General features: G+C 36.0%; 1 protein-coding gene across 1 annotated transcript; it reads left to right on the top strand.

Annotated features, from left to right (window-relative positions):
- The first annotated feature begins 3,555 nt into the window (after positions 1–3,555).
- On the top strand, positions 3,556–10,155 carry LOC129258584 (uncharacterized). Its single transcript, XM_064098048.1, has 2 exons — positions 3,556–3,882; positions 7,089–10,155. The coding sequence occupies exon 2, from the start codon at positions 7,173–7,175 to the stop codon at positions 8,826–8,828; it is 1,656 nt and encodes a 551-aa protein (XP_063954118.1). The 5' UTR covers positions 3,556–3,882; positions 7,089–7,172; the 3' UTR covers positions 8,829–10,155.
- Positions 10,156–12,301: the final 2,146 nt, after the last annotated feature.

Genomic DNA, 12,301 nt, shown 5'->3' with positions numbered 1-12,301 from the left:
TTCACAAAAGAAAAAAATGTATGCATCATCTGGCTCTATTCTGGTCACCATCCCGACGCACAAATTGTTAAAGGAATGAATATACCTAGTATTAGTACTGTCAATATCACATATACACCTTATTTTACTTTATATTATTAATATACTTGATATATCTGCACAATAATGGCAAGGGATCGAATGGCACTTAAGTTCCAATGAATAATTACAGGGTACTCATGTTCTTTGCTCTCTGCAAATATGGTATGGTAACTATGTTGCTTATTTTTTTCAAACTCATTAAGATTCATATTTGCGCTGTCGGTATTTCCTTATTTGGTAATGACCTACAGGTAACCTGATCCCCAAGAAAGGATGTTATACTCAAAGGAATACATAATCATTATGCTGAATATTAGATTGAGTACATATATCTGATGAATCTCTTAGGACTCGGGTGAAATTTGACTTCGAAAATGCAAATAGCTAATTAGCTAATATAGTTAATTATAATTAATTAGCTTCATATGCAGTTACTTATTCGGTCTATGGATGGTTTTGATATCTCCCTAATATCATTAGATTGACATGGCGATGATGGTGTTATTTTCATGAATTGTAGAGATGAATCATTACCTGATCAGAAATCCTTATATTCAAGAAAAGATAAAGAAAAAAAATCAAGAAAAGAAGGGGAGGAGTAATCGGACTCGCTTGGTCATTGCAATAACAATGACCAACATATAGCATGGGTTCTTTAAAAACATAATACCCCAAAATTAGCTTGATTTAATTAGGAGCCAGTGTCATAAGACATGTTATCAATATGAAATTGAACACAACTGTTATACGCTACTGACATCCTGCAATCTGATTGGCTGAGAACACATTCGTTGTTGATTTCTTCCATGTGGTATACCGATAACAAGTATTGTAAAAGTAGGTTCAGTCAGGTCTGTAATGTACTTCATATCACAATCATGTCAAGTACGTGTTGCTCTTGGAATGATTTCCGCTTCTCAAAAGATCAACATTTCCCCTGTTCAAATAATTAACAAGAAAAGATCAGAGCTAGCACGAGAAAGAGGAAATAATATTTCCAAGTTCCTTGTATATCACTTGGCAACTCTCTATTTACCTGGGATAGGCGTCAAGTCTTTTCCAGTTTCAAGTAACAAAACAACGTCATTTGATACTCATATCAGATGAACAAATCAAACAGTCTTCTAAAGAGGCTCTCATGAAATGTTGCTTTATCCAACAATTACCATTATAATAATCAGACAGTTGTGCTTGTCAGCCAATCAAAACCAAAATCAAAACCAAGAAAAGTAAATCTTGTCGGATGAAAAGAAGATGAAACACGCTCCTGGGGCCTGTTGCATAAAACTTATACATTAAAAAAAACTCTGGAAAATAATTTAAAAAAAACTTTGGCAAACAAAATTATGCCATTAACAATAAAACACTGAAAAACTCTGGCAAAAAAAATGTCAAGAGTTTTTTTCTTTAATGCAACAGGCCCCTGAAGTAATACGTTGTTGAACTACACCCAATCTGATCTACGTCAATATGAATTGTTACTTTCAATTTTTTCGTCTTGTCCATTAGGAAGATAACGTCAAATGGGTGATTTTCATACACGAAAGTGAAACTTTATGTTTAAGTTGCCCTCCTTGTTTCAGCAATTGGCACATAGGCATGATAATGTCTTTATTTGTCATAATCACGGATAGATAGCTGATTTAAGTCGCAGAATTAAAGTTCTTAATTGCTGATAGTCTCTTTGTAAAAGTGGTAGACATTCCTCTTCCTCCTCATCGTCGTCTTCATCATCGTCGTCATCATCTCCGTTGACCCTGGCTGCCTTGCTAAGGTTATCTAATCCATCCTCATTCTCTGAATCGAGGAAGCCATTTTCAACCGGTTCCAATTCTTCACCTCGCATGATGAGAAAGGACCCAGTTCTGTTGTTTCGAATATCCTGCAATATGTGAACAGAAATGGGATTGTTATAGGTAAGGGCAAGTTTAGATATGGGCAATTACAGCTTTTGGAAATAGCAGTCAGACAGTTTCAAAGCATCACACTTAAAAATTCACAATATTCACACAGCTTTTACCCTGTCTATAAGACACAACTGATATTCAAGTATATAGTAACATAGTACGTTTTGAAATATTTATTGAACAGTTGTATCGAAAATGCACTAGCCTAAAGGGATAATCCGGGCTGAAAATATTTATATGTAAATAAATAGAGCAAAATTCACAGATCAAAAAGCAGAAAATTCCATCAAAATCTGATAACAAATAGCGAAGTTATTGAATTTTAAAGTTTAGCAATATATTGTGAAACAGTTATATGCACGTCGTTATGAAAATTCATTTAGGTGGGCTGTTGCTGTCACATCCCCACTTTCCTTTTTGAAATCATAAGTTTTGGGTTTTTTTCATTCATGTGATAATGTTATGTCTTATGAAATAAGTTGCAGCAATGAATATCCAACACACTTAATCAGTTGTCAATCCGATATTTTTAATTCTTGGAGGAAAAATATTTAATATAACCTAATTTAATATAGAAAAGGTGGGGATATCATATGACATCATCAGTTTGCTCATTGGATATTCATGAAGACATGCCTCGAACTGTTTCACCGGAATAATGCACATCTTTAAAATACCATAACTTTGATATTCGTTGTCCGATTTTGATCAAATTTTCAGTGTTTTGTTTGTCTGATTTTTCTTAATCTGTTCAAATCATATAATTTTCAGCCTGGAGCATCCCTTTAATGTGTCTGGTAACGGTCAAACGGGATGCTTTGAAACTTTTTGTGTCAGGTCTGTATCGTTACATTGTATTACCCCCACAATTTATAACAAAGTTTAAAAGATATTGATTGATCTTTAACATAATAATCCTCAACAGAATTTGAAAATTAACTCCAAATACAGTGTACGTATAGGTCTATGAATTTGGGATCAGCAAAGACCTATGTACGCGAAAATGTATCACTCACATAACGGGAGTTGAAGGTTTTCCAACTTATCAATATGGTATTAATTTCTAAGGACTTTATCACTTTCAATTTAATCATCAATATTACCATATTCATTACATTACAACCACTCCCATCAACACCACCATCACGAATAGTTTCATCATCATCATCATCACCACCATCTACATCACCATCGTCATCATCATCATCATCATCATCACCATCATCACCATCAAATTCATCATCATCACTATCATCACCATCACCATCAAATCATCATCATCATTACCACCACCACCATCATCATCATCATCATCGTCAACATCATCCGAAGGATATTCTTGGCGCGTTGCCTTGAAAAAATAGGAAACCTATCCCTGCCCATGACAGGACAATACCCCGATACATAATCCTTCCCATGTTATGATTTGCTGGTAAAACTATTCAGAACTCTCGTATTTCGTTTGTATAAAAGACAAAAACCGAGAGAGAAAACACGATATGAAGAGTGAAGGATAGGAGAGAGAGAGAGAGAGGGAGGAAATAGAGGGGGGGGGGGGGTGAGTAAGAGAGAGAGAGGATAGAAAAAGGGGTAATAGAGAACAAACAGAGGAGAGAGAATAATATATCTATGCCATTCAGCATGCTCAACCACGACAAGGAAATATCACCGACCCTTGACGTTTGCTTGGGGATTTTACCATGACGACAAAGGTTCAATATTTTCACATCTTTGTTGTTTTTGGATATCGTGCAAGAGAATTATACATCATCTTCATTTCCTCAACAAGCCTTCGTCGTGTTCACAAGCAAGAGCCCGCGTTCTAGGTGAGATCACATAGCTACCCAATATTCAGTTCTTCGAGATCTACGAAAGAGCCAAAGGACGACTTAAGGCAAGTTAAAAATATTTCATTCCTAAATAAATACGATTTCTTTTTTACCTCTCATCTTTGTCTACATATATATATATCATTGTAAAAATAGGACTAGCAAGGCCAGATAAATGCTCTATGGAGTCTATGCATTGGTTATTGTAGTTTCCTCCAAATATTTATCAGGTTCCTTATAAAAAATAAGGTATTTAATGAATATTGTGTGAAGAAACTGAGGTGGAAGAGTATATCAGGTGGTTGCACCTTATGACGCACTTATTTCAGTTTTGGCAGTATTGAATGAGTCGCGCCCTGGGATACTCGGCGGCTGCGGGGAGGTTGGGAAATGCGCAATATGGCGGGCATTTCGGTCTAGTAAACATGAAATCACATGATATTAACATGATTAGTAATTCTGCGACGTCACGGTTTGGGACCCACGATGAGCTATAAGGAAAGGAATTATTCAAAGTTATATGAAACTATAATGCAACAGGTGAGGAGAGGGTTCCATGACAATTGCTCGGGCGACACTTCTTCATGTCCCGATGGAAAATCTGCAAGTTAAACCAGACAAAAAAGCTAACCTCCAAAATTAAAAACCCTAATAAAAAATTATATCGACATTATACTGAATTTAAAATTATATACTACAATCCTAACTCTAACACTATAATGCCATCTGCCTTTTAAAGGTCAAGTCCACCTCAGAAAAATGTTGATTTTAATAAAAAGAGAAAAGTCAAACTAGCATAATGCTGAAAATTTCATCAAAATCGGATATAACATAAGGAAATTATGACATTTTAAAGTTTCGCTTATTTTTCACAAAACAGTTATATGCAAAACTCAATGACATGCAAATGAGAGAGTCGATGATGTCCCTCACTCACTATTTCTTTTGTTTTTATTGTTTGAAATATAGAATATTTCAATTTTTACAGATTTGACAATAAGGACCAACTTGACTTAACCATAAAATGTTAAGGCGATGGTAATTCCTCGTGTTCAGGGAGGAATGAAATTTTGTTTCAAGGACAATGAGGAGAAAATGGGAATAAATCATATTTCATATAATGAAATACAAAAGAAATAGTGAGTGAGTGATGTCATCAGTCCCCTCATTTGCATACCGACCCGGATGTGCATAGAACTGTTTTGTGAAATTAAGCGAAACTTTAAAATATCATAATTTTCTTATTTTACATCCGATTTTGATGAAATTTTCAGTGTTATGCTTGTTGGATTTTTTTCTTTTAATTCAAATTAACTTTTCGTTTGGGTGGACTTGTCCTTTAAGATCAGATCAAATGTCGCAGGTCAAGAGTATTATGTCGTGTCACCAAGGAGAGAGGAAATTCCGCCGAAGTTAGATTATTTCTTAATTGGAAGTTTGGTTGGAAATGTATATTTTACTATTTCTTCTATTATATCGTATGTTCTTGCATCGAAGTTACTTTAACTGTAATTCTACTGAACTCCAACATTCAAACACAAGTAACATATATCATATAACTTTTTATCTGATCATATATCGTTAACTGCATGTTATTCCTGTTTTTATGAGAGATCTCAGTTGACCTATAGGTCTATGGTTGAATGTATCATTGAATTGTTCGAATTCAATTGATGGAAATAAAGAATATGCAAACTGAGTATAAAGGGGAAGGGAATGTCACTCGGAGACTAAATTTAATCAAGTTTATTGTGGTAGTTGTGATAAAGTGAGGTATTTCTACAATATTAAACAAATGATTGATTAAAAAAACACCACCTTTGACGTATATTGATCTGTGAGTGTAACGCAGGGAGGGCAGTGAACATCATAATACCTATAAACTGAGTTTGTTCTTCCCCTGGAAAAGATTAATTTACATTGAGTGTATAATTTGGATCTAAATCATGAACTCGATGTTGCCCGACATTATCGATAAACCTCGAAATCTTTTATCATTTTTTTTCTCCCGTCAATATTTTTTTTCGTGTTATAACTGATAAGTTTATGGCAGATTTAACTGCTGAACAGCAATGTCGATATTGTAATAAGATTTAATCAAGCTCTTGACTAATTTAGCTGAAAGAAGACAGTGACAAAATATATTTTCCAGTTAATGGATTTAGAATTGTTCTGCAATATGCAAATTTCCAGTAATTTGATTTCATTTGATTAATTTATTGATTAAAGTGGTATCTTTAAAATACTGCAACTCTCAGCCAAATGTTGAATTGCATACAGTTTACAGATACACACAGCGTCAGCGTGTATACCCACACACACACACCCTTATACACAAACATGAAGAGGGAGGGAGAAAGAGAGAGAGAGAGAGAGAGATAGATGGACAAACAAACACAGTTTTAAAGGACAAGTCCACCTCAACAAAAATTTGATTTGAATAAAAAGAGAAAAATCCAACAAGGATAACACTGAAAATTTCATCAAAATCGGATGTAAAATGAAAAAGTTATATGACATTTCAAAGTTTTGCTTAATTTCACAAAACAGTTATATGCACATCCTGGCTGGTATGCAAATGAGGAGACCAATGACGTCATCGACTCACTATTTCTTTTGTATTTTATTATATGAAATATGAAATATTCTAATTTTCTCCACATTGTCAAGGGAAAAAAACAATTAATTCATCCCTGAACATGTGGAATTAGCATTGTTTAATACTATATGGTTCAGTCAAGTTGGTCCTTATTGTAAAATATGTAAAATATGAAATATTGTATAATTCAAACAATAAAAAACAAAAGAAATAGTGAGTGATGGACATCATCGACTGTCTCATTTGCATGTCACTGAATTGTGCACATCATTGTTTTGGGAAAAAAGGCGAAACTTAAAAATGCCATAACTTTTTTATTTTACATCCGATTTTGATGAAATTTTCAGTGTTATTGTTTGATTTTTCTCTATTTATTCAAATCAACATTTTTCTGGGGTGGACATGTCCTTTAATAGATATATACAGAGAGACAGAATCTGGTAGGAGAAGAAGAAATTAATGCCTAAAAAGAGTATTAAGAGTTATGTTCTTATGAAACATTAAGCCCTTCCCATTGGCAAGTTTTCTATCCATTCTAGTCATACGCTCTTTCAACACAATACCGGCATGCATTCCACTGTATGGTGTGTATAGGTCAAAACGTCTGTAATAATCTATTGAAACCTTACCAATTTTTTTCTCTCTTTTTGTACTTTTTTATTCAATTTTCAGGCGTGCTAACAATATTGTCATCGCTGTATATGATTATTAATGCACCGGGAAGTTCACAGGTCCGTGACAGTGATCTATTGAACCATGAAAAGAGGAAGTTGGATTCTGAGTTTTGGGACTGAGGAAGGAAAGCGATCACACGGTGCGTTATCATCCAATGTAAGCACTCTGCAGAATCGCTATTCCGGTTATGGTGTAATTAGCCGATATTTAGGTGAAAACAAGACTGAAATCATGGCTGAAAGTGAGGTACGTGGGACAGAAGCAGTCAGTGATCAGCCTGATCAGACAGACAGAGATAAGAGAGATATAAGTCGAGCTGATTCAGTGGAGAGCGCTATTGATCAGCATTTGAAAAAAGTGGAGCTGCAAGTGATAGCTGCGACCGAAAAAGAACTCAGTCAGGCGGAGGTTGATCGATACAAAATGGCAACATTAATCAACCAGGAAACTGAGCGAGATATTCGACGATTGTACGAGAAGAGAGATGAACGACTGAGAAAGAACCACCAAGAAACTGAGAATAAACGACAAATTATTGTTGAAAAGAGATTTGAACTTGTGGAACAGATTCACAGCTTGGGTGACGAAATCATGAAAACTGCAAACAAATTGAAAATAAAACACCATGATATGGGATTATCGAAAGCATCATCGTCACCGAAGCTCCATGCTAAACTAGCCAAGAAGCTATCAGGACACCATCACAAGAACGGCGGAGACAGCAGCTCCAAGAATAAACAGTCGTGCGCTGGAGTTGAAGGACTTGCTAAGCTTGTTCATGAGATAGCCTTTGGAATATCTTTCATGAAGCTTGAAGGAGCGAAGGTTGGTCAGATAAGTGGCAACACGGATAGGTGGGTCTTGGAAGAGAAGATTGAGGTTGGACCGATGGTTGGACTACCAGCTCTGAAGGGCGCTATCAGCGGTTCTGAAGTCGTGGTGGAGGATGTCAAGACATCTTCTGTGTACGTCACGAACATCGAAGATAAGACAACCCGGATGGTGATTGAAGAGAAGTACCCGATGTTTAACTGCGCATCCCATGACGGTACGGTGATTGTCTGCGGCGGCAGGAGTGGCAAGGTGGCGCTCTATGACAGATCTTGGGGACACCTTCGAAACCTGAGCTTACCGGAGAAGTTCTTGAGCGGAGCTGAGGTGATGTGTGTCGCGGTGGACGGAAGCGCCAGGATCTTGATAGCTCAGTATGGAGGTAACACCATCCACGTCTTCAATCCTTCAGGTACTCAGTGGATTAAGACCATCGAGATCGAAGAGATGGTTCCGATTCATGGTATCCATGTCTTACAATCTGGAATCGCTGTACACTCTGCTATGTACGGAGAACAGGTGTGCATCGTAGACAAGGACGGGAAGGTCAAGTCTAACGTATTTCTTGAGGAATCCGAGGAGAAGTGCATGAGTATTCTATCCACTGACCCGGTGTCCAATGCCCTCTTTAACCTGACTTGTAATGCTACCAGTGGACAATGTGTGGTCGAGGAACTCTGTGACGTGAAGTCAGGTCACGCAAAACCAGAGAAGATACTTGAATTTGATGCTCCTCGACTGGCTAATGGACTTATTTCAGGAGAGGGGTTCAGTGTCTTAAGACCAGGCAAGATGGTTACGTGTGACGGGGAACAACTTCTTGTCTTTGGAAAGAGAAAAGGGTTACACCATCTTCGACATATAATATCGGAATCAACTACATTCAACAAAGGTGATAGAGACTGAGTACCACTGTTAATATTGATGACATACTTCTTGTAAATGTTGTATATTCCTTTTTCGTAATGGACATAACAGACAGCCTGGAGCTGTTTCAGCGAAATATAACATTACAAAAAATTAGAATATGAATTTCGGAGAGGGGTGGGGCACTCGATTAGGTTAAGACGCAATGTTCAATGTTATGTGTGCTTTGTTACGTTTTCTTGACCCCCCCCCCCAAAAAAAAAAAAAAACATGGAAATAGACATGTATACTCGTGTCTTGACTTAGTTGACTATTAGTCGAGATTTTCGGATGCCCTGTTATATCTTGGTGTAGGGACATGCTCTTGTGGTTCACATTCGGTTTATGGACACGGAAAGCGCCTGGAAATTTGTGCTTTTGTAATATTTTCAAGTCATGATTGACAAATTTACACGAATAAATGCTTTGCGATGTACTCTTAAACCTGTGGCTGCGCGTGTGTATATTGATACAGATGAGTGCCCCACCATGAAATCTGAATATCTTTTATTCTGTGTAATATACGATTATTATGTGAAATACTTAAACGGAATGCAAAAATGCTGGTTCATAATCTTTATAATCATGGTTTCATTACGAAACAAGAGAGTGTTTAGATTGGTATTATGGGCATGTACATATAAATACTCAGACACTTTATTATTCAGGTAATAAATGATATAAGTACTTCTGATTGTTACTTATTGTAGTTCATCATTCTGGATATCGGGGTATGATTATGAGGGTTTTAAAATGTCTTTTAATGTTCGTGGTCCCGTTTGATAAAACGTACTAAGTAACGTGGTCATCCAAATGGACCACTGTAACAATTCACAGTCAAACATAATCAATGGTCTGATGGTAATTATCAATGGGTGACTTTGCAGCCACTCCCAAACCAACAATAAGTCGTTTGGAAAGGTTCTCTGTTTATAGCCAAGATATTCATTTGGTCTTCCAAAAGTCAAAATTTTGAAAATAACTATTTGAAAGAAAAGTCCCTTCTTCATACTGTCAAAAGTTGAAGTTGTAAAGTTAGATTTATAGACGAGATACAAGAGTTTTATTGAGATTGCATAGTGTGCACATAAATGATTGAGTAAACCCAAATCTCAAACCCTATTTTATTATTCTTTAAAGGACTCACTGGAAATCTTCTACATTCAAGCAAGTTCTTGGTGGGTTATTGTTGATTAATTTTAACAAGTTATATATAGAACACTTTTTTACTTAGGATGTGCCTTTTTTTAGATCAATACAAAATGAAAATTAATTCTTGGCGACTTGGTTTTAGGGTGACTGGTAACCCTTGTAAAGACTATCTCGTTTCTATATTCGGAACTTTTTCTGATACCACTAGAGCGGTACATGGCAGACCACCGTAACCACACTTATCTATACATGTTAAAGCTTCAGATTATTTTCGATACCAATCACAGGGGCCGCGGAACGGTTTTCAAAGTGGGGGGGGGGGGGGGCTGAGCCAAAAGTGGGGGGGGGGGGCTGACCATGCTAAAAATCACAATCATATGGTCAATTTTCAGTTTTTGGACACGGTTTTGGAAAAAAGTGGGGGGCTGAAGGCTGGGGGCTGAAGCCCCCCCCCCCAGCCCCCCCGGTTCCGCGGCCCCTGAATCATGTTAATGTGATGTTAACTTTTTAGAAAATTACAATGAGGAAGTATATTACAGTATATCCAAAGAAAAAAATATGGTAAAGAAGTCACAATGACATCTTGTGGTTTGACTTTCTGATATCAAGGCTCAAATGAAAGAAAGGATTCGGAAATTTCTCCAATATCATAAGACCACAGATCATATAACTCCTAAAATTGTCTTATCATGTATCTTGAAAGAATTATTGCAGTGTACTCGATACAATTGATATACTCGAGCAAACCAAATGGGTAACAGCATTTTGTAGCAAAAAAAAAATCAACCTCGTTTCTAAATTTCCCAAAGTTCTAGGAAAATTTCCAAAGTTATGAGGAAATTTATGTTTTTTTTTAATTCATCTCACGCTTGCTAAAACTATGTGTAAAATTCTTTAATAGTTCTCTATGTGAGAAAAACATGTTTCCATTTTGAGTTATCATTTGTCAAAATGATGTATTCTTTTACGATGAAATTGAATTTATCAACAACATTTCTAATCGAATAAGTTTTCTTTGAAATTAAAAACGATTAGTGTTGAAAAGGGAAGTCTAACGACCATGAATTAGAATCCCTGTAGCAAACAGGGAAACCCCCCTCTTGACTTGAAAGGCCTAGTCACTCCTATAATCAATAACGTTTCCTTTTGAAATAGATAATGGATATCATTCCTCAATGATTGAGCTAAACATTACTCCCTTTGATGGATTGAGGAAACCGTATTTTAGCGTTGTATATCCTGTAGCAGGATGGTTAGGTGCCAAAGGTTTAGAATCTGAATATAAACAAATTATTTATCACGTGATTTGTGTACAATTATTTTCTGTGATGAATGCTACATGTCATTTATATTTCCGATTAAAGCACGAAGTCAAGCGATGGCATCTATTGTGTTTAAAGTTTCTTTGATCTTGTGATTGTAATTTTAAATAATCAAATCCTGGAGTGTTTTTCATGAAGCATTTTCTCTGTGACTTTCACCGACTAATTTGTTCCGAGTAAATCAGATGCAAGAATTTTAGTAGTTTTATGGTACTGAAAATCAACCTTTGTTCCATGAAATGCCCACCTAGGGAGAATTTCATCAACACTTGTCAGTTCTGGCAACATACTTTTTATTGGCTGTGAAGCACAAGGGCCATTCTTGGTCACATTTGTGACCGAAATTATGACAAATCTTAACTTTAATTATAGTGACGTGTTCGTTTTTTTTTTTGTTGGATTTTTTTTAATTTACAATAATGGGAGCAATTCCCACCCCCGCCACCGTTTGGTAAGAATATCCAAACGGTGGCGGGGGTGGGAATTGCTCCCATTATTGTAAATTAAAAAAAATCCAAAAAAAAAAAAACGAACATGGTACCAGATTCCTTAATTTCATTCTCAAAAAGCAAATACGTCACTATAATCAACTAGGTCACTACAAACCCTCGATTATGTAATAACCATTTCAACTGATCACATTAACGTCAATTCTACGTATTAAAAAGTTTATAAACAGTTCCAAGGTCTTTCAGTATCGATTACAATGATTGACGGTTGTTTTAAAAATAGGACTATATCGGAAATTACAAACCACAAACTGAACCTTTTTACAAAACCCACCACAAGACTGCAAACCTGTGATATTTACATGCTCAAAATGAATACATTTACAATTTTTAGTTAAGATTCTTCAAAGATCTATTATATTCATTTGATTTATAAACAAGCTTTGAATACGAATGCAAGAGTCATGTTTTTGTTTGTTTGTTACCAAAAGATCAAGAGTTCTCTGAAAATAACTTGTCGAGCTTGCAGAAGGTTGAACGATAACTATTT

Source organism: Lytechinus pictus, chromosome 4 (assembly GCF_037042905.1).
Source record: "Lytechinus pictus isolate F3 Inbred chromosome 4, Lp3.0, whole genome shotgun sequence".
Lineage (NCBI taxonomy): Eukaryota > Metazoa > Echinodermata > Echinoidea > Temnopleuroida > Toxopneustidae > Lytechinus > Lytechinus pictus.
This window is presented reverse-complemented; position numbering and strand designations above follow the sequence as displayed.

What these genes read in the sequence shown, in the direction of transcription:
- LOC129258584 (XM_064098048.1), top strand. Translation starts at nt 7,173, where the DNA reads ATGAAAAGAGGAAGTTGGATTCTGAGTTTTGGGACTGAGGAAGGAAAG.